Consider the following 22,140-nt stretch of genomic DNA (forward strand, 5'->3'; position numbering starts at 1 on the left):
ACGCACACCACTGTTTTTGCTAATATAGCTTAGAGTTTTAAATTAAAATCCTGTTCCCTTTCCTGACTATTCTCTAGCCTGAAAATGAGACAGTCGGGGCTAATGTCTGAGCATAACTTCTTGGTTCTTGTAGGAGGATCTGTTCCTGGCCTGGATATTTGGACTGCGTTTCTCCCATTCAGACTCTCTCACCTTTTCCCTTATAATGTCCCTCTGCTCCATCCTCTATCACAATACTGTTGATCCAGCTTTGAATAAACTGTAATGTGATATCATTTCTACACCTGCGATGGCTGACTTTCACAAATAATGAAAAGCCAGGAGGTGAAAACGTTCATCATTAGACTGGTTGGTGACTTCATTTTAAACAAATGAGTTATAGATGCTAATTGCCGTGGCTCTTCTGATTGAAGAATGAATCTTGGAGGAGATGACATTTTAGCTGCTGCTTGAGTAGTGGAAGAACAAAGAGTAGATTATAGGTTGTACAGGATAGTCGAGGCTTAGGATTCATTTTCAGCTAGTACTTGAGTATTAGATATAAGGCATTAGGGATGAAAAATTTAGTTTCTATTTAAACTCCAAATGACTGGTATAGTGACAGATAATGCAAATGTTGAAAGAAAGATTGCTGAGGGTTGGAGAAGTCGGAGATTTTTTTGTTCTCACTGTACAAAATCTCCATGTATGATTTCATGAATTCTCTTGAGATCAGATCCTCTTGAGAATCTGGTTTATCATAACAAAGTTTCTCATTGAGTTTCTGGAATATACAGTATCTCCTGTCACTGGACCTTTGCACTTGCTGTTTCTTCCGTCTGGAATAGTGTTAACTTGCTAACTCTTAATTATTCTTACGATATAATCATAGAGGCCATAACTTTCAGAAAAGCCTCCTGGATCCTTCAACACTGGCTTGTGTTTCTCTGGTCTCATAGACCCTGTTCTTCCCCACTCATAGTCTTTATTACACCACGTTGTAACTGCCTTCACCAGACTGTTCTTGGAAGACAGAAACTGTGGATGTGATAATGCCTGGTGTATGGCTGCTAGTCTAAAATATTTGTTGACTGGAATGAATGAGTGGGATATGGTAGAAAGGAGACTTGGTCATTCCAGGCAAAGGGAAGAGGATGAACCAAGACAAGGGGTGAGGTAACGCATATAGTTGATTTTGAGGCAGTGAGTGGAACAATTTGATTGGAGTGTGATATTGAAAAGAGAGGCTGGAGCTTTGAATGCTAAGTTAAGAAGTCTAGAGTTTATTAAATAAAATGGGCCATTGAAGCTGTTAGAGATTTTACTACTACTATATGCTCTCATAAATTTCGCTAAGTAATACACCCATGCATGGGAAATACTTTTTTCTAATTCTTGGGTTAAAATTTTTGTAATGCTCTTAAATGGATAAATATATAGCTGCCTATGTTACAGACTCCTGTATTTTAAGAGTGTTCCAACGTACTTTATGCAGAAACGTTTAGATTTGAATAAATACTGTTGAATGAATTGAACAGCTCATTAAAGTATGCAGTTTGTTTTTTCTTGTAAACCTGTGTGAACTATGACAATTAAAAAAGTATAATTCAAATAAGGCAGTAATCTAACATATGTGTGGGGGTTTCCTTCTTATTTGTAGCTTAAAGAGGAATAAATGCTTACAGCTGTGACTTTTTTTTCTCTAGTATCTCCAGAGGCAGTTGGATTTTTGTCAGCTGTTGGGGTGTTTATTATCTTGATGCTGCTCCTTTTTCTCTATATTAATAAGAAGTTCTGTTTTGAAAATGTTGGCGGGTTTCCAGATCTTGGTTCAGGATACAGTACAAGGAAGAACTCACAAGATAAAATTTGTAAGTATCATCGCTGCTTCTCTTGTTTGTTCTTTTTTCCTGTGCCATTCTGTTGTTTTATTTTTTTAATATATATGAGAAGGTTGGTTTTGACATTGTAAACTAACATTTGAGCACTTTTCTGTGAGGAAAACATTTGTTAAGTAAATTATGTTCCCTTATCTTTCTGTTGTTCATGAATTGCTAGCATATTGCTTAAAGATGAACTGCATACTATCAGAAAATGACCTTTTTATTTTTCATATGTAAGGCATGCTCTTGAGCCTCTACTATGAGTAGATATGCTTTAAGAAGGAGTATCTTTTTGCTTAAATCGTAGCTTGAATCGTACTGTCCAAATAACTCTCTCGAGAGGCTTTTTCTCTATGTCCTCAGAAGACTTTTGAAAGAATTCACCCTTTTTTCTTTATCTGCTGTTGAATTCTCAGCTGGTGGATAATTTTATTGTTTGGAGAAAGCGGTTTTGCCTGTCAGCTTAGTGTATAGATAAAGTCTGGTTATAAAAATTAGGGTTCCTCTCCCTCCCTTGGTACTATAGGCATTATATCACGTTATATCACTTACTTCTGCTAGGTGTTAGCAGAGGCCTGTAATCTTGTTCTTTCTTTCATGCAAAGTGTTCCCTGGTGTTAATTTTTTTTTTAATATTATTGTAAGAGTTCTTTATTTGCTGTTTCCAGAGACTGGCTTATTTAAATGATAGCAGAAGCAAGCTGCGAATTATAAAAGCAAGGTGTTAATTTAGAACAGTGTTGCAGAGCATTAGCAGAAAAACCTTGCCTTTCTTGTCTATGTACTGTGTCGGAGAGATGTTTTTCTCTTCTGGTAACTTAAAAAGCGGTAGCATCATTGTTTATACAGCCTACTGGTTATGGAATTAAATCTGTGACTTTTGCATTGGGAAACTATAGTACTTTATGTGATTTTGATTTAAGTTTAGTGTTTCTCATACTTCAACCTTGCTTTTGGATCATGTGTATAGAATGAACTGGTTTAGAGATAGCCCTTTGGGCAGCCTCCAAGAATTCCCTGGTTCAGCATTTCTGTTTTTCTGTTTGTTTGTTTTTGTTTTTGTTTTTTGAGGGAGGGGTCTAATGACCCCTTAACCCTCTTAAACACTCATAAACAGCTTTTGTTTATGTGAGTTATATCTATTAATATGTACCATATTAGAAGGTAAAACTGAGAAAATTTAAAAATATTCTTATCAGTTTATTTGTTTAAAAAATCAGTAAGGCTACTACATACATTTTAAACATAAGTAACATTTTTTAACTTAAAAACCTATATATTTTCTACTCCCCCACCCCCAAATGGTGAGAAGAGTGCCATTGTTTTATATTTTTTTGCAAATCTCTTTAAATGACTGGCATAGAAGAAACAGCTGCTATTCTCATGTCTGCTTCTGTAGTCAATCTGGCATGTAGCCTCTGGAAAACTCCAGTGTTCATTTGTGAGCAAATGAAAGTGATAAAGTTAAATATCCCTTTATTGTTATAAAAGTAGTTTTTACCTTGAGGATCCCTTGGAAAGGTTTGGGGGACCTTCTTAATTTTTCTGAACCTTCTTTTTTTTTACTTATTAAATAAGAATAATAATATTTACCTCCTAGCATTATTGTGGGATCAGGGGAGATAAACTTGTAAATCACAATGCCTTGCATCTGGTAGCCATTCAGCAGATGTTCACCCTCTGCTCTCTCCTCTATTGTAACCTCTGTGCAAATTGTGTAGGTATTTTCCCTATAATATATTTGTTAGTTTGAAATGATATTGCTAGTTTGTTAATAATATAGGGTAGTTCCCCTGCATAGACTATTAATAAATAAACTAAAAGTCCATAATAAAAATCCTTTTTATACTTCTTCTTGCAGGTATAGAATAAAAACCGATAGTGTTTGAGGGGAAATTATTGTCTTGCTGCTGTTATGATAGCTATGGAGTGGGAAAAAATTTCATTACATTTAAGACAAGTGGTTTGATTTTTTTTTTTTGGAAGAGTCTTTGCTTCAACATATTTCTTTCAATGCATAATGCATTTACAGAAAGATTAAACGCTACAATGCAAAATAATAATATTGAGCTCATGAGTAACAACATTTAAGTAAATTTTAAATTCACATTCCAAAGTGGTTGATACTTCGGGAAGAGAAAAGTCCATTATTGCATCTGTTAGGAATAAAGAATTAGAAAATGGCATTTTTCAAAAATTTCCAGCAGAATCTGCCCTCAGTGTCTTCTCTGGTGGACACAATCAGTAATGCTGTAGAAGATTTGACTGCTGCTGTTGGAGAAGTCAGCTATGCTTTCACTGACTCAGTGGCTGAGCAGGTAACCAGTATGATCAGTGGCTTCCGCCCAGAAGAAGAAAGCTCTGCAGTAGCAGAAGCTGTAGATACTGCTAAGCCAGCAACTGCCACGTCACCACAAGTCTCCAAAGACAATAATTGTCAGAAAACACAGTCTAGTTTAGAGCACAGAGCAAATCAGATCAGTTGTGACAATACTTCAGTTTCACAAAAGCAAGAGCAAGGGATAAACGAAGAAAGAATTTTTAAACGTGTTAATGATAGGCAACAGACTCTGTCCAAATACCAAGAAAGTAACAATGCTGGTGGTGATTCTTCTTTGAAAGGGCACCTGAGTGATGGAGGGGTATCAATTATCAAACAGAATGCAAGGGCTATACCTGCTTGTCAAGAACTTGAAAGTACTGACAGATATAAAAAAAATGGATTAGGAATTCCTGATGATGGTAAGAATGATTTAAAGGAGGTAAGAGATCAAGAAATGAAAGAAAATCATTTAAAGAAGACTGAAAAACGTATTAAAAGTAAAGGATCCAAAGGGAATGAGTGGTCAGGAAATGAGTGTTCTCCAAAAGATATTTTGGCAAGCAACAGACATACGATACAGAAACCCATCATGAAAGAAGACATATATCCAGCACCATCAGCAAATTCCGAAGATAAGTTACACGGAAAACACAAAGAACAAATAAATCCAACAACATGTTACAAAGTGAAAGGAGACATAAAAACAAAGCAAAATGAAGCCATTTCTGCCAACAAAGGAACAGCAAAGAGTAAAGATGAAAAATATTCTAAGATAATACCAAGAAAAGGTGAGGTCTCCTCCTAATGTGGGTTTGAGTGATAAAATTTTCTCTTGATTTTTTTTTAAATTAAGAAAACATCATCCAAATTTCGAAACTTTCCACTACATGTCTGTAGATCTAATTGAAGATTTTCCTGGGGGCAGCTGGGTGGCTCAGTCATTTAAGCGCCTGACTCTTGATTTTGGCCTAGGTCATGACCTCACAGTTCATGAGTTCAAGCCCTGCATCAGGCTCCACACTGACAGTGTGAGCCTGCTTGGAATTACCTCTCTCTCCCTCTCTCTGCCTCTCTCTCTCTCTCTCTCTCTCTGCTTGTCTCTCTCTCTCTCAAAAGAAATGAATATACTTAAAAGAAAAAAGATTTTCCTGAATCCTCTTACTGGGAGACACTTTTAAGGTCATCTTTTTTTTTTTTTTTTTTTTTTTTTTTTTTTTGGGCGATCATTTATTTTGAAAGCATTCATGTTCTTTGTACACTGCTAAGTTAAGTATTGTCCTGGTCCCTTGATTATTTGGCCACTTCTTCAGTGGCCCTAATTTTTCTTAATGTTTCTTTATTATACAACCTGAAACTCTATAGTTTTCTTAAGTAGTGTGCATTCTTTACTGAGCTGGAACTTATTTAATGAATTTTAACATTTTATATTTTTGTAATTAACCCCTAAGACCTTTATACTGTGTTGCTCTTCGAGTCATTCCCAATTAGAATCTTGAGTGATGGAGGGATATCAAGTATCTTATATTTTTCCTTTAGAGCAGTAGAGTTTATTTTATTGCATAACAGACTTCAGAATAGGTCCATTCATTTAGCCACATATTAAGAATTGTATATGACTTCTGTGTTTATAATGAGTATATGTGAATAATCTATTATTTTTCATGAGTTCTCTATGTAGAATTAAGATTCCAGCTAAGCATTTATATTTTCAGCCACAGTATTTGTGACAGTTTTCAAAACAAGGAGCTGATGGTGACTTGGTTTGGGTACAGAATTGCTCTGCACCTGCTGGTAATTGCTTCTGGTAAAATCCCTTCGTCATTTCCATTTGTTGCTGACCAAAAGTACATTGGCTTTTATTTTAAAAATATGTATCTGACGTTTAAAAAAATAAATTTAGATTCTCATAAAATAACAAAAATCTGAGTGGCAGGAGCCGTGAGGAAGACGTTCGGTTCTGCTACAGGACATCAGACACAATCGGGATCTGCTGTTTATCGATTATATTAATGGTCCTTAACTGATATAATAGAGGCCGATCCAGGATGGCTAGACTAGTTGGAAAGGGAAGCCAGTTTTTGGAAATACGTCCATTTTGGAGTCTACTCTTCTAGCAGATTTTTGATTGTCAAATTCAGTAGTTTTGGGTAGCCTTTGTTTCGTTTTGTTAGCCTTCTTACTTACAGTAGCAGAAATAAGCAAAGAAGTAAAATAGAATAGTTTACATATTTTATTCAGAAAATAACAGAATAGACACTAGTAATAAATGCTACACAAGTAACAGTACAGAGTTAATTTTGTTTTGATTTGTTTTCATTCAGAAGCATGCTGGTACCTAAAACACCCAAGTATCTCTCAGGTATTCTAGATTATAGTCAGTACTAAACTTAATCATATTGTGTTCTTCTTTTTCTTTTTTTCTATTTTGAGAGAGAGAAAGAGACTACGAGTGGGGGAGAGGGGCAGAGGGAGAGAGAGAGAGAGAGTCAGAGTGATAGAGAGAGAGAGAGAATCTTTTCTAAAGCAGGTTCCATGTTCAATGCAGAGCCCAGTGCAGGGCTTGATCCCACAACCTGGGGACCATGACCTGAGCTGAAATCAAGAGTCGGACACTTAATCAACTGAGCCACCCAGGCACCCCTAAACTTAAACATACTATGTTCTAAAAATCATTTGAGAATCTTTTGACCCATAGATTACCTCTTCATATAGCTGAACTGTAATATTATTAGTTAACACTGATAGTAATATCAAAATTACTAGTACCTGCATTTTAGGTTCTTTCATAGAGCTTGTAGGGTATAGAAAGAGAAGGAAGAGTTTCCTTCTCTGTTTCTGAATACGAGGTTACTTTAGGTAATGTTTTGTAATAGGTGAAGTGTGACTGCAGAATTTCTGGTCTCCTCAGAGCTCTGCAGCCTTAGAGCACCACCACCATGGTATCCCACAATCCCACAAAGTGCTAAAAGCTCTGAACTGGGAGTCAGAATTCCCAGGTTCTGGACCAGATCAGCCACCACCTCAGCACCATCTAATAGCGTTTTCTGTAATGATGGGAAAGTTCCATGTAGTCCGTGTAGTAACCACTAGCCACACGTGGCTACTGAGCACTTGAAACGTGTCTGGTGGCACTGGGAAACCGGGTTTAAACTGTATTATGTTAAATAGCTGCATGTGGCTAGTGGCTAGTGACGACATTTTGGACAGTGCAGAACAGGACAGTGCTTATAGTTTTACCCATTCATGGTTTTCTCTTGACTGAAAAGGAAGACTTGGACTAGTGACATCACAGCTCCCTTACTTCTGACTCTAAACATACCATTTCTCTATCATATTTTAAATCACTTAGTCTGTGTCTCCCCACTTGAATGTCAAACCTTGATTCCTCTACTACAGATGATCTGAGCAGAGTATAAAGAGAAAAATATCTAGACTGACCTAATAAATTCTACCTGCTGTGGAATCTTTGTCTTTCCAGAGATGTTTTATAATTCTAAGAGGGTTGCATCTTAGTTTAAATGGACCCCAACATAGTACAGTTTCAAAATTTTTCCTTTAAAAAAATGGTAATAACTGGTTTTTTAAGGAATAATATAAATTTTGTGTGGCCTGAAATTTGCATTTGAATATACTTCAGTAAAATTTTCTTAGTAATTCTACCTTTCACAGAAAATCAGTGTATATCCTTCCACATATTTTTATAAGTGCATATTAACATACACTGCATGTGTGTGTGTATATTACATGTAGAAGTGTGTGCGTGTGTGTGTATGTTTTAAATAAGACATAGGTGTGCCTTCTGTCTTATAACCTCTTTTTTCTTAACGTGATGTTGTATTTATTCTTCCCTGTGAGTACTTGTAAGTTCACCTCCTAATCTGTAGTGGCTGCATAGTATATCATTGTATGGATTTATCATAATGTACTTAACCAAGGCCCAGGGATGGACTTTTAGATTATGTTTTATTTTTGTTTTCTGTTGCTGTTAAACACAGTGCAGCGAATTGTCTGAAATACATATCTCTGCTCACCTGTTATTTTCTTAGAGTTCTTAGAAATAGAATTGGTAAATTCCTAGAAATGAATCAAAGACTGTGCAGATTTAAAAGTTGGATATGTATTGCCAAACTGCTGTTTAGGAGCGTTGTACCAATGAGAATACTACCAATAGTATACATCTGCCCATTTCTCAGTTGTACTTCTGGCGCTAAGGATTATCATTTTTGAAAACTTGGACCAACATGATAACCAGGGTGTCTCTTGTGACATGAATTCTTTGAATCAGGCCCATATGTACCAGCAGTACTTCTGAGTTTCTTTGTGTGCAACTGACCCTTTAAAAAAGTTGTGTCAGGTGGCAGGCTCTGTTATTTCCTTTATCTGTAACCTGGTTGGAAAATCCCTGCAACATTATTATATAATTAGAATATACATATTGATCTTTTTCTATTAAAAACATGGAAACCTAAAGCTTCGGGTTCTTAAGTGAAAATGTTATACTTCTCTAAAGCTGAAGATTCAGATTGTGTATGTATATGTATATTCGTGTGTATATGGATATATGTGACATAACATCTGTGCATATATGTGTGTGCGTGTGTGTGCATATATCAAATTCATAATACTTTATGGTATTAAAATTTTGATTTGCTCTCCCTGTCACTCCAAATAGATAATTCCTACATGGACAAAGATGAGCACGGTTCATCCTCTGAAAGTGAAGACGAAGCGCTGGGTAAATACCATGAGGCCTTGTCCAGAACACACAATTCCAGACTTCCGTTGGCAGATTCGAGACAAAAGAACTACGCTTGGGAAACAAGACAGAAGTACAGTCCTCTGTCTGCGGAGTATGACGGCTACAGTAGTGAGGCATCGATAGATGAAGGTAAGATAGGTTGCGTCTTTTATTTATTTATTTTTTTTGGATCATACACTGTGGTATTGGATTATTTGTGCCTAAAATTCTAGGCATCTGTGGCTGCACGATAAACAAGAGATGGCTCACAGAGTCACGTTTCCGTGAACGTAATCTATTGAAATCCAGATCTCTGGACCGAAGCCAAAACCCACAACACCTAAAAGCAAAACGCCAAGTAATTTAAAGACCGTAGTAATTCTGTCCCTCTTTTCCCAATGCAAGCGTGAGGTAGAAGATGCGAATCTGCTTTGTGTCACGTGGAATCAGTCCCCAGATACCTGTTCGAGGAACTGACGGAGTCTAAGGATCTCCTAGTGCTGGACATGATCCTGGAGTGTAAATCATGCTCTTTCATTGAGTATGGCACCTAAACAGGAGCCAGATGCTCGTGGCACACAGCAGAAGCGGTGATCTGTTCTGTGCAGGGGGAAAAAGTGTCTGAGATGGATTTATTGAGAGCTGGTACTGTGCTATACTTTGCTTAAGGGCAACTTAAGGGATTTTCGAGGATTATTTTATCTCTAATTGATTTTTGTCTCATGTACTGGCATTGACTTAAAATTCAACCTATGTAGGACATACACGTCCACTCTAACACGCTTTCACATCTTTCTATAAGGGAAATAAAAGAGGTCTTGCCATTAATTGAAGCATGTTTATTTTCACATTTTAGGTGGGTTGCTCACATGCTTCATACAATGTATGACTACTCCTAGTAATTTTATCTTTATACCCAGATATGAGGAAAAGAACAATATAGCTTAGACAGCATTTTTATTATTATATCAGACACAAACTATCTTTAATTTTATAGCTGTGCTTTGTGTTTAAGAGCCTATTATTCTGATTAAAGTCTCACCCCAGCGCATAGAGTTGTCAAAGGACCTAAAGCATCTTTAAAAAAAGTAACATTGGCTTAATGCTAACTGATGATTGATGTGCCTTCTTTTTATTTCTACTAGTATACAATTTATAGTAAGAAATCAATCAAATGCTGAGTGATTACTATACAGAAAACTCATTATGAGATGCTAGGAAAGAAATTAAAATATTAGATTCTACCCTCAAAAATACCTTTCCTAGTACTAGAGAAAATAAAACATGTGATTACATGGGGCGCCTGGGTGGCTCAGTCAGTTAAGCATCCAGTTCTTGATTTCGGCCCTGGTCATGATCTCATGGTGTGTGAGATTGAGCCCACATTGGGCTCTGTGGTGACAGTACCGATCCTGCTTTGGATTCTCTCTCTCTCTCTCTCTCTCTCTCTCTCTCTCTCTCTCACTCTCACTCACTCTGCCCTGCCCCCGTTCTCTCTCTCTCTCTCTCTCTCTCTCAAAATAAATAAATTATCTTAAAAAAAACAACAACAACACGTGCTTACAAAGATAACTGAGTAATGCAAAGCAGTAAAGCCAGTCCCTAACATATGTACACCCTTATACCCCATCACATGCATAGTAGAACCGAAAGAGAATGGGATTTGAACCTGATCCTTGTTCACATTCTGTGACTTAACATACTAGCTACAGACTTGGGGCAGTATAGTTAATTGTTTTTAGGTTTGTTCCATTGTCTCTAAACTGTGGATTATACCTTTCTGATAGGGTTGTCATGAACATTAAATGGTATGTGTGGTACTTCTTGGCACAGTTCTGGCCTCTGTGGGTAAGTGACCAATAAATGGTCATTGTAGCTGAGGGCAGTGAAAACAGTAGTGGGGATGAGGGTGAGCAGTCATGAAGGAGCCCTGCATCTGTCGTCTATGACCCTGAACACTTACCTTTCTGCAGCTTCAGTTTAGGATTTTTATTTTTTCCTCCTCACTGCTTCTACCCCCTCACTCCCTACAGTTCTCTGCTGTCTTGATTGCTTCTGTCCTATAGTCCTGTTAGCCTCAAATGGCTCTATAGTCTGGGGGAAAAGCAGTGAGAAGAGAGGGCATAACCTCAGTGGCTCTTCTGTTCTTGCCCTAACCTCTAGAACTGGCACAAAGGTCCTGGAGTCACCTTCACATTTCATTTTATCCATATATTTAGGAGCCATCTCACTTTTCTACCATTTCTACTCTAAATTAGTTGATAAAATACCCAGGGTGGATTGATTTTAGACATTCCAAATTTAGATTTATTTATTTCAGAAACATTTGTTGAAAACTTTTTGTGTGCCATACTAGATACCATGGACATAAAGATGAATAAAATATGCTTGTTTCAAAGAGCCCACAGATTAGAGGAGGAAGATCATTGGCCATATGTGTAATATAGTGTGATAAGAGGTCTATTACTTTAATGAAGAAGGTGCTGTAGATGGGAGGTGGGGATATGGGGAAATCTAATGTAACTTCGCAGAATAGATGACCTAGACTTGTGTAAGAACTGTTTCCAAAACCATGGAATTGTGATTGCATGAAAGCAGAAGACAGTGTATTTTAGTGTCTTTAACTTAGAATCTGTGTTTGGAGAATGGGCAGATAATACGATCGCATGCCATGCTTGGGAGTTTATTGTTTTATAGGAAATCTAGAGTCCAGGGAGATTTTTAAGCTGGACGGTGTGGCACTTTTAGATCAATGTATTTAAGAAAGATTATTTAATTATTGTAACAAAACAAATTGGAGGTCGGACTACTGAGGTAGAAAGGACTAGTTAAGTAAATAGTGATGAGGGGCACCTGAGTGGCTCAGTGGGTTAAGTGTCTGACTTTGGCTTAGGTCATGATCTTATGGTCCATGAGTTCGAGCCCCCCGTCAGGCTCTGTGCTGACAGCTCAGAGCCTGAACCTGCTTTGGATTCTGTGTCTCCCTCTCTCTCTGCCCCTCCCTGCTCACACTGTGTGTGTGTCTCTCTCTCAAAAATAAACAAACAAACAAACAATAAATAGTGATGAGATCTTTATTGGCAATGAGTTTGGGGACAAAGTTCATAGATTTAAGGATGATCTCAATAAATCTTGAATGATTGAATGTGTGCAGTGAGTGAAGAATCAAGATTTTTAAAGTTAGTTTAGAGAGTATTAGAGAAGTAAGTTTGTGTGGAAGGAGGTAATTTAGTTTCCATCATGCTGAATCTGAAGTGCCTGGAATATCCCAGTGGAGATGGGTACCCTTATTGTTAAAATGCTGTCGTGGGGATTTAGGATGGAGAGATGACCAAGTGATAAAGTAAGAAAGCAATAGATTAGGGGAATAGCTTTGTATTATAGATTATTACTTATTAAAAAGTCAAAAATTGCTTTGAGCCCAAGGTAGAATCAGTGGAGTAGGGGAAGAAAGGTAAATTTTACTGGTATGGGAGATTTCAGAGCTCAAGATCTTAGGTAAAAGCAATTTTAAGTGATAGTAAATTCTGAACATGCCCACACACAAAGATGCAGAAGTGCATATAAAATTCCAGAAAGTTTTAAGGAATGGAGTAAAATATCTGTTGGGAAGGTGTGAGAGTTCTTTAGATAAATGGCATTTGGGTTTAACTTTGAAGAATGGGTGTAAAGTTGGTGAAAAGATGAGGTATTTTAGATAGGGGGAACTTCATAAACCCCAAAGTATGGAGTAAAGTCCACTTGGCTCCAACATGGATTGATGGATGGATGGATGGATGGACAGATGGGTAAATGGATAGATAGATAGATAGATAGATAGATAGATAGATAGATAGGAGTAGGAAACAATATGGAAAGAAAGGTGAAATCTATAGCCTGGAGTGCTTCCCAGCCTAAAGTTACTATTTGTTAGCCAGTGAGAACTCACTGAAAGTTTTTCATCAAAGAACCCGTGAAATGGAATGTGCCTTAGATTAGCAACAGGAAGACTAGAAAAAGACACCAATTATGGAGGTCTTTGGAGTAGTCTATGTGGAAAATGGTAAAAATCTGAATTACAGTAGAGGACATAGAAATACAAGAGGATAGGAGAGACATAGAGGTAGAATTGATCAGATTTAGGAGCTGAATATATTTGGAACAAATATGACACTGGTTGCCAGCATTGTGACTAGGAGAATGATGAAGTCCTTAATAGTTAGAGGTGGGACATAAAAGTTGTTTTATATGTATATATATAATATATGTGTAATTATATACGTTACATATAACATATATAATGAAACAAGGGTATTTAAGCCGTTGGAAATGACCGTGGAGCTTGAAATCAGGAATGAGGTTAGGGAGAGAGAGATGTTTTCAGATGATACATACTAAGAAAATAGAAACCATGAGAATGGATTTAATTGTTGAGGGAGAATATATGGAGAGAAAAGATCAGGGAATCATTTTCTTTCATTAGCAGGAGAATTAAGGATGTCACTTAAATAGAGAAGGGAAAGTAAAGGCAATAAAATGGAGAATCAGGAGAATGTTGTCTGGAGAGTTTTGAAGGCTGTACATAGACTGGGGAGGATAAGAATTCATACAACCTCCTTTATCCAATAGCAAGTGATCAGTAACATTCAATTAAAGTTTTAGTTGCTTAGAATAGTTAAGTTAGATTGAATCTTGTTAAGGAGAGAATAACTGGTCAGAAAGTATACGTTTGCTGCCTGCACTCTCTTACACCTACTCTCTCCTTTTCAACTTGTGGAATTGAGGAAGAGAGGTAGTTGAAGGGGATTGTAACCAGTGTTCCCCTTCTCCCTCCAGCCCAACAATGGAAACCCTCCTCTGGCATATATTTGGGAAGGAGAGGGATTTGGTTCAGATACACCTTTGAGTCTCCACCAGGTGGTGGTTCCTCTGCGTAGCTGACTCAGCAGAAGTACTGCTCACTTCATGGCTGCTCACCGAAGAGGACTGCTGAGTATAGTACTCTTGGTGGGATTTGAGGGATGGATGCTTTCCTTTATTGCTCTGATCTTTCATTCTGCATATTATTCTGGAAGTTTCTATGGATCAAAATTAACTGACGTGTAGGTTGAGGTAACTAAAAGGAATTCCAGGGTAGGAGGAAACATATTCTTAAATGTACATTTTTTACATAACATACTATTACCTCATTAGTGCTGGTAAGAAACCATTAGTCCATTTCTCAACACTGACGACTTCTCATAGAGAAGCTTTGGAACAGCCAGTACTGGAAGTGTGTGTAAGATTAGAGAGGGTCAAGGAGGGCCTGGGTAGGACTAGGAGAAAACAGTGCAGGATTTTCTGAGCAGATACTTCAGGACTACCATATTGAGCGCCAACTGTGTACCTGACACTCTTAGTCTCTGTATACACCATACTATTAATCTTCACTGCAAATAGTTGTGGTAGATAGATTATCCCCATTTTACAAAAGCGAGAAGAGATTTTAGTAATTTTTAACCTAAGGCCACATGGTAAGTTACAAAAACTATACTTATCAGGTCCACTGCAAAATGAATGTTGTTTTAGCTTCTGTTAGGTCATCCCTGCTACTGCAGTATCCGACTACAGTCTCTTTCATACATGATTAACCTCTTCAGCTGAGTCCTTTAAAACATAAACTGATATTCTAGAAAAAGTAAGAATGTGATGGTGTATTTGTTATGTTTTCTCCTCTAGGTGGCCATATTAATCTTCCATTTTTTTCAACTACAATAGGGAATGATATCTGTAAGACATTTTTCCAGGAAAAAATAATATCGTTTCCTTTGTTTATAATTTTAATTTTATTTTTACTGTGTTCTTAAAATTTAAGGCATTTTCTGATAATCCTGTTTTATCCTTAAAAGGTTTCAGAGTTAAATAATAGGTTGGGGATATCTTATTTAAGAGTTGGTAAGATAGACCAACCTCTGAAATCCCATTCATGCTAATTAGTACTTTCCATTTATATATTAGATAGGAGAAGCCTATTAAAGATGATTTTATATGAAGATAATTTAATGTAAAATTATTAGAATGTCTGTTATTTATAGTTTTTCATTCTTAGTTCACCATAGAGATTACCAGCCTATATTTCTATATCATGGCATAGCTCTGTGACTAAAATCATATGTTGTTATTTTGGGTGAGTTCATTGAAAATGCTATGTAAAATAATTTCTAGCACCACTTATTTCTTAGGGTATATAACCCATATATATACATACATCTGTCATTCTTTTTCTTACAGCTGCTTCACAAGTTTCACGCTATTAATTTTGATGTTATCTCAAAATTAGGGGCATTAAAACATATTGAATTTGTTCATCTTATTTAAATGTTACTTTTAAAATAATTTAATACTTCAGAATAATAAATTATTTATACTTTAAGTCCATTTTAGCTGCTTTATAAATATTATTCTGTTAATTTTCACAATATCTTTGTGAAGAAGGCAAGAACAAAAAAATTCTGTCTGTATTTCCAGATGCCTTTGTCACAAAAATGTTTAATGTCTTAAAACAGTGAAAGTTATATATATTACATGGATTGCTTAGATCTTTGATGAACTTTTTGTTTGATTTCAAGTTTTTATTTATGCTCATTTTTCCTCTGAAGAATTGTGTGTGTGTAGCTTTAAACATGGCCAATTTGAAGAGAAATTGATCTTAAAGACTTCCTCTGCATCCTTGTGTTTTGGAGATCTTTTTACATTTGCAGTAGCATAGAATTCTTTTATAGGGCTACTTTTGCAGGCTGCCTGTGACCTACGATGAGATGTCTTTGTACAGTTTAGATAAAGGTACAGCCTGCTATGTGGGGGAGTTAGAAAAAGGTATCATCTGTGAGTAGGGACTACATCATGATCAGATAGCATCTATTGAAGAAGAAAAAGGCATCCCTTCCTCCAATTATAAGATTTGGCAAACCCAATACAAGCTGTATTTCAGCACCCCCGTCCATTAGGTAACTTTTTGCAGTGCACAGACTGTACAACCATACACAGGGCCCTGAGCACCTGTGTTTGTACATTTCCAATCTTTTTCTTTTAATATGAAATTTATTGTCAAATTGGTTTCTATACAACATCCAGTGCTCCTCCCAACAGGTGCCCTCCTCAATGCCCATCACCCACCCTCCCCTCCTTCCCACTCCCCATCAACCCTCAGTTTATTCTCAGTTTCTTAAGAGTCTCTTATGGTTTGGCTCTCTCCCTCTCTTTTTTTTTTCCTTCCTCTCCCCCATGGTCTTCTGTTACGTTTCTCAGGATTTCGCGTCTTAAAATAAATTGTTGAAGTTTCTGTGTTTTCCATGGTGAATCTATATTGATCCTTCACATTTCTTTTTCTTTTTCTTTGTCTGAGATACTTGTCTGGTAGTAGCTAGCAAGAATGATAGAAATTAAATGGTAGTCATTAAAGATATCCTTGATTGATTACAAAACTGAAACCCAGAGACATGTGATTTTACTAAGATCATAAAATTCGCTAATGGCAAAACTGAAGCTGTAAGCATCTGTAACCAGAGAATAGGTTAATGCTTTTATTTTTTTTAATTAAAAATTTTTTATATGTTTATTTATTTTTGAGAGAGAGGGAGAGAGTGCACAAGCGGGGAATGGACAGAGAGAGAGACACACACACACACAATTTGAAGCAGACTCCAGGCTCTGAGCTGTCAGCACAGAGCCTGACGTGGGGTTCAGACCCACGAACTGTGAGATCATGACCTGAGCTGAAGTCAGACCATCAACCAGCTGAGCTACCCAGGCGCCCCGACAGGTCAATGCTTTTAAAAAGAATTATTCAGACAAAAAATGACAATAACAAAAAAGAGAAATAGACTCATACATATAAAGAACAAACTAGTGGTTATCGGAGGGGAGGTGGGTAGGGGGATGGATGAAATAGATGAAGGGGATTAAGAAGCACAGATTTCCAGTTATAAATAAGTCACAGGGATGAAAAGTACAGCATAGGGAATATAGTCAATAAATATTGTAATAACTCTGTGTGGTGACACATGGTAACCACACTTACGGTGGTAAACATTTCGTAGTGAATATAATTGCTCAATCACTATATTGTACACTTGAAACAATATAAAATTATGCATCAACTATACTTCAACTAAAAATAGATTTTTTAAAAAGGACTGTTCAGTAACCAAGTAAATAGATAAGAGATGCACTATAAATTAAATACAGGCTGTGTCCCTTGCTAGGGGTTGAGTTATGTCTGCTAAGTAGAGGAATAATGCTAATAACAGTCTTGCATTTATGTAGACTTGACACTTTTATCTACAGGTTTCTGTTAGCAAAGTCTATAGGAAGTCAGTCTCAAGTACAGTTAGGGAGCATGACATAGAGTCACAAATGGACTGATAATAATCTTATTACCTGAGGGCAGCAGTGGGCGGTTTAAACTGACTGGAGTATCTGTATTCGCTGTACATTCAAGCTTACCAATGAAGCAGATCTCATAGGAAACTATCCCTAATGAGGGAGGTGCAATTCTATTTGTCCTCCGGCATGTGAGATACTGTCCTTAAGGAGGTTTAATAGAAACTTGAAGCTACTTCTAAAAACTGTGCCTAACATGCTATCAGGTCTACCGCCTAAGGACAACCATCACTGCTTTAGAGCGGGATGGAGTTCGGGAGGACAGTACAGTGCATAGGCCTTAGGACGAAGGAGCCCACAAGCCAGAGGGATGTTGATTAAATGTGGCTATTGTTACATTTATTTTTACTGTCCTTCAGACACTGCTAAAGTCTTTGTGTGAAACATTTCATTTTATCCTCACAGAATTTTTTCATTTTATTAATATTAAACAATTTTTTTAGGGGCGCCTGGATGTCTCAGTCGGTTGAGCGTCCGACTTCGGCTCAGGTCATGATCTCACAGTCGGAGTTCGAGCCATGCGTCGGGCTCTATGCTGACAGCTCAGAGCCTGGAGCCTGCTTCCAATTCTGTGTCTCCCTCTCTCTCTGCCCCTCCCCTGCTCATGCTCTGTCTCTCTCTGTCTCAAAAATAAATAAAAACATAAAAAAATTTTTTTTTTAATTTTTTAATGTGTATTTTGGGGGGGAGGGGCAGAAAGAGAAAGAGAGACAGAGCTCTCTACACTGACAGCAGAGAGCCTGATGCACCTGATGTGGGGCTCGAACTCATGAACTATGAGATCATGACCTGGGCTGAAGTCAGATGCTTAACTGACTGAGCCACCCAGGTGCCCCTCATTTTATTTATTTGTCTGATTATTTAACTAGTATCCCAGTTTTAGAAAAACAGTAGCTTAGAGAGGTCCATTAGGATGCCCAAGTTTACGGTTTACAGCTACTTTAACAGTTGGGGTGCAAATACACCTTCATTTGATTCCCGTGCCCAGGTGTTTGACCAGTATAATATACCATGTCAGGTACTCTCCTACCTAGTACCAGGATAAAGAAACTATTTTTTTCTCCAAAGAAATGATGTCTCATTGTTCTCAGAGAATTTTGTGAAGACGTTGCTTCTAGGAAAAGAACCATACAACTGGGAAGGATCCAGGGTTTTGGTCTTGGACCCAGAAATGAAGCACTTACTATGCCTGTTGTATTTAACAAAATACTTGGGCAGACCTTCTGCAAGCTGTACAGAGCAGTAAGGGCCTAGAGTTTATGTGCAAAGTTCTTATCCTCAAAACCCAGTACGGAAAGATTGGGAGGGGGGGGTGGGAAATAAGTGACTTGTCGCTTTACCTTTAGCCTTACTCTAAGAAGGCCAGCAGGGGTTCAGATACTACAGAACTTTTCCATGGTGGACTCTTGTTAGAATTCGCTTAGATAAGAGGAAAGATTTTAGGAGTTGGTTCCCATGGGAAGTATTCCATGTAGGATACAGGAACCTAGAACTAGCACCCTGTCACCTTGAGATAAGAGCAAAAGCTTTCATGTCTTGGCAGAAATCTTAACTGTAGGAGCGCCTGGGTGGCTCAGTCAGTTGAGCATCCAACTCTTTTTTTTTTTTTTAATATGAAATTTGTTGTCAGATTGGTTTCCATACAACTCCCAGTGCTCATCCCAACAGGTGCCATTCTCAGTGCCCATCACCCACTTTCCCCTCCCTCTCACCTCCCATCAACCCTCAGTTTATTCTCAGTTTTTAAGAGTCTCTTATGGTTTGCCTCCCTCCCTCTCTTCTTTTTTTTCCTTCCCCTCCCCCATAGTCTTCTGTTAAGTTTCTCAGGATCCACATGAGAGTGAAAACATATGGTATCTGCCTTTCTCTGTATGACTTATTTCACTTAGCATCACACTCTCCAGTTCCATCCACGTTGGTACAAAAGGCCATATTTCATTCTTTCTCATTGCCAAGTAGTATTCCATTATGTATATAAGGCACAATTTCTTTATCCATTCATCAGTTGATGGACATTTAGGCTCTTTCCATAATTTGGCTATTGTTGAAAGTGCTGCTATAAACATTGGGGTACATCCAACTCTTGATTTCAGCTCAGGTCATGATCTCACAGTTTGTGGGTTCAAGCCCCCTTTGAGCCCCATGCAGAGCCTGCTTGGGAATCTCTGTCCCCCTCTCTCTCTGCCCCTCCCATGCTCGTGCTCTATCTCTTTCTCTCAAAATAAATAAATAAACATTAAAAAAAAATCTTAACTGTAGACGTTTGCTTTAAAGTATATTATAGGAGATTTAAGAAGCCCCATCTAATATTTTAAGTCTTTGTATCAGTCTCAGCAGTAATTAAGGATACCACCATCAGTATGATACTCAAGTATAGTTCAGTGTTGTAAATATGGGCTGTAGTAGGCATAAACTAGTCAACCAATAAAAAGCTACACCTTACCTTGTGATGGACTGGTAGGAACATCAACAGTAAATACACAGAAGTTAATGGCATTCACTCATGTTCAACTCAGAATCAACCACCATTCATACTTTAGTATTTTTTTTTCCCAGAATTTTTTATGGCTGCAACTTAAAACAGTGTATATAGTAATAAATGAATACATTTTCCTTCAAAAGTTTAACCTGTTAGATAGTTAAATGTTTCCTTATCTTGTCCCCTTCCCCCTTCCCAGAGGGAAGCGTTATTATAAATTTGGCATATATCCTTCCACTCTTTGTTTTAATGCTTTACAAACACACAAGCTGCTCACAGAATACTTTTGTGTGTTTTTGAACTTACATAAATGGTTTTATCATGAACTCATTGAAGATATAATGTTCCTCTTTTCTTGGGAAGAAGGAGTAAAGTAGACAGTAAATGAAAGGAAGTCAAGAAATATCAATTAACAGAATAGGCTGAATAAAATTAAAATCTTCATTAGTTTCTCAACTTCTTAAGACTAGGGACTGAGTCTTCTGCCCCTTTCCTACTATCCCCTCTTGCCTAACATAATCTGATTAAATCCATTAACTAATTTTTCGGGGTGAATTTATATCTTAGATGATTGTTTTAAATTAATCTGTAGTTTGTGGACCAGTAGGCAGATTCTTTCCTGTTAGAAGTTTCTAAATTAACACTGTTGTCTTAAAAAATTGGAAAGGAAAATGTAATCAGAGTGTTAAAACATGAAATCATAATTATTTAACTTGGGAAATGCCTTATTTTTAAGTTTATTTACTTATTTTTTGAGAGAAAGAGAGAATGAGCAGGCAAGGGGCAGTGAGAAAGATGGACAGAGGATCTGAAACAGGCTCTGTGCTGACAGCAGAGATCCCGATATGGGGCTCAAACTCACAAGCTGGGAGATCATGACCTGAGCTGAAGTCGGACACTCAACCGACTAAGCCACCCAGGCTCCCCATAATTGCTTATTTATGATGCTAATTCCTCATATATCCTTCTTTCACATTTTTTTATAAGTGATACTGATTCTGTACTGCTCAGTAAAAAAAATTATCACTGAGAAAGAGAATATAAATACTTACAAATGAATACCGGAACTGAAGAATGTATTGATGCTGTTGGTTTCTTATTAAAAGCTTTATTGTGAAGATGATCATTAGAAATTGATAAATTTCTCTGTACTTCTTTTCAACTTTTTTCTTCCATGTTTCCCACTCTGCATGTGGTATATGATACAGACTTAATTGTTTGTACTAAGTTTATTTTTACATATTCTCTAAATGTTTTCAAAACACTCCTGAAATTTTAACACTTTTTTTTTTAAAGGAGTTTGCCTTGAAACTGAACCTCAGTTTGGGGTGATATCACTCAAATACTTTTCCTTTCCAGTTTCTGCCATAACACAAGGTAGAATAAGAGTTAAGAAAGGGAAAAAAAGGAGACAGTTATGACCATGAAAGCATGAACTAAGTTGTTTACCTGATAGTATCAGAAGAACATACCCTGTCTGCCCCATGTTTGGACAGATGTGAATCACAGTTTGAGTTTTGAGAAGCAAAAGGAAAAGAGGCCTGAATGGAGGTAAACTTTCATTGGCCAATGGGGGGAGACGGTGAAGGTTAAATTAGAGATACAGTGACACAAGTTCTGCATCATGGCATGTAGGTACTCTTCCTGCTTCATTCTTCTTGAATAATTACTGAGCTGTGTCAAAGAGGTAAGTAACAACCTAATTAACAGCTTTTGAAAAAATGAAATTGAGGTTCTATTTTAATTTTATTATTTATTTAATGTTTATTTTATTTTTAAGAGAGAGAGACAGAGCGTGAGCGGGGGAGGGACAGACAGAGTGGGAGACACAGAATCTGAAGCAGGCTCCAGGCTCCGAGCTGTCAGCACAGAGCCCAACACTGGGCGCAAACTTAAGAACCAGGAGATCATGACCTGAACCGAAGTCAGACGCTTATCTGACTGAGCCACCCAGGCACCCCTGTACTTTAATTTTAAAATTCTGAAAAATCTTTCATCTAAGCAGTCTTGGTGTGGGGCTCTCATTTTGAGATTTCCTGCCTATGAGAAAAAAATTACTTTAAAATCTCTGATGAATGAGTCAAAAATTACCTTTGGTAGCTGAGAGGTTTTTTGATGCCTTGGCATATATCTCTTTGCTTTTGCTTGATGTGTACTCATAAAGATTAATGTTTTCTTAGAAATTTTGGTTATATTTAAGTCTTTGAGGTATTCAACAATACCATCAACTAAAACTAATCCTAGTTATTTAAGGTCTAGATAGTTATGAAGTCTTTTGCCTTTTACAGTTTACACAATCTTTTACTCATTGTGCCTTGTTTTAGTAGTTAAGGGAAAA

The 22,140-nt window shown here is 37.2% G+C and overlaps 1 protein-coding gene across 6 annotated transcripts in view; it reads left to right on the plus strand.

Moving 5' to 3' along the window:
* SYT14 (synaptotagmin 14) overlaps positions 1 to 22,140 on the plus strand; it is a 218,682-nt gene that overhangs the window by 64,614 nt on the left and 131,928 nt on the right. For 3 of the 6 annotated variants that reach the window (XM_019429417.2, XM_053909133.1, XM_053909134.1), the window contains 2 exons: positions 1,686 to 1,850; positions 8,858 to 9,073. In XM_019429417.2, the coding sequence (XP_019284962.2) occupies positions 1,686 to 1,850; positions 8,858 to 9,073 (381 nt within the window). Of the gene's footprint in view, positions 1 to 1,685; positions 1,851 to 3,862; positions 4,974 to 8,857; positions 9,074 to 22,140 lie in introns of those variants that run through there. The other 3 variants (XM_019429402.2, XM_019429388.2, XM_019429392.2) reach the window with 1 other exon arrangement.

This window comes from Panthera pardus, unplaced genomic scaffold, assembly GCF_024362965.1.
Source record: "Panthera pardus isolate Hobbes unplaced genomic scaffold, ASM2436296v1 HiC_scaffold_21, whole genome shotgun sequence".
Taxonomy (NCBI): domain Eukaryota; kingdom Metazoa; phylum Chordata; class Mammalia; order Carnivora; family Felidae; genus Panthera; species Panthera pardus.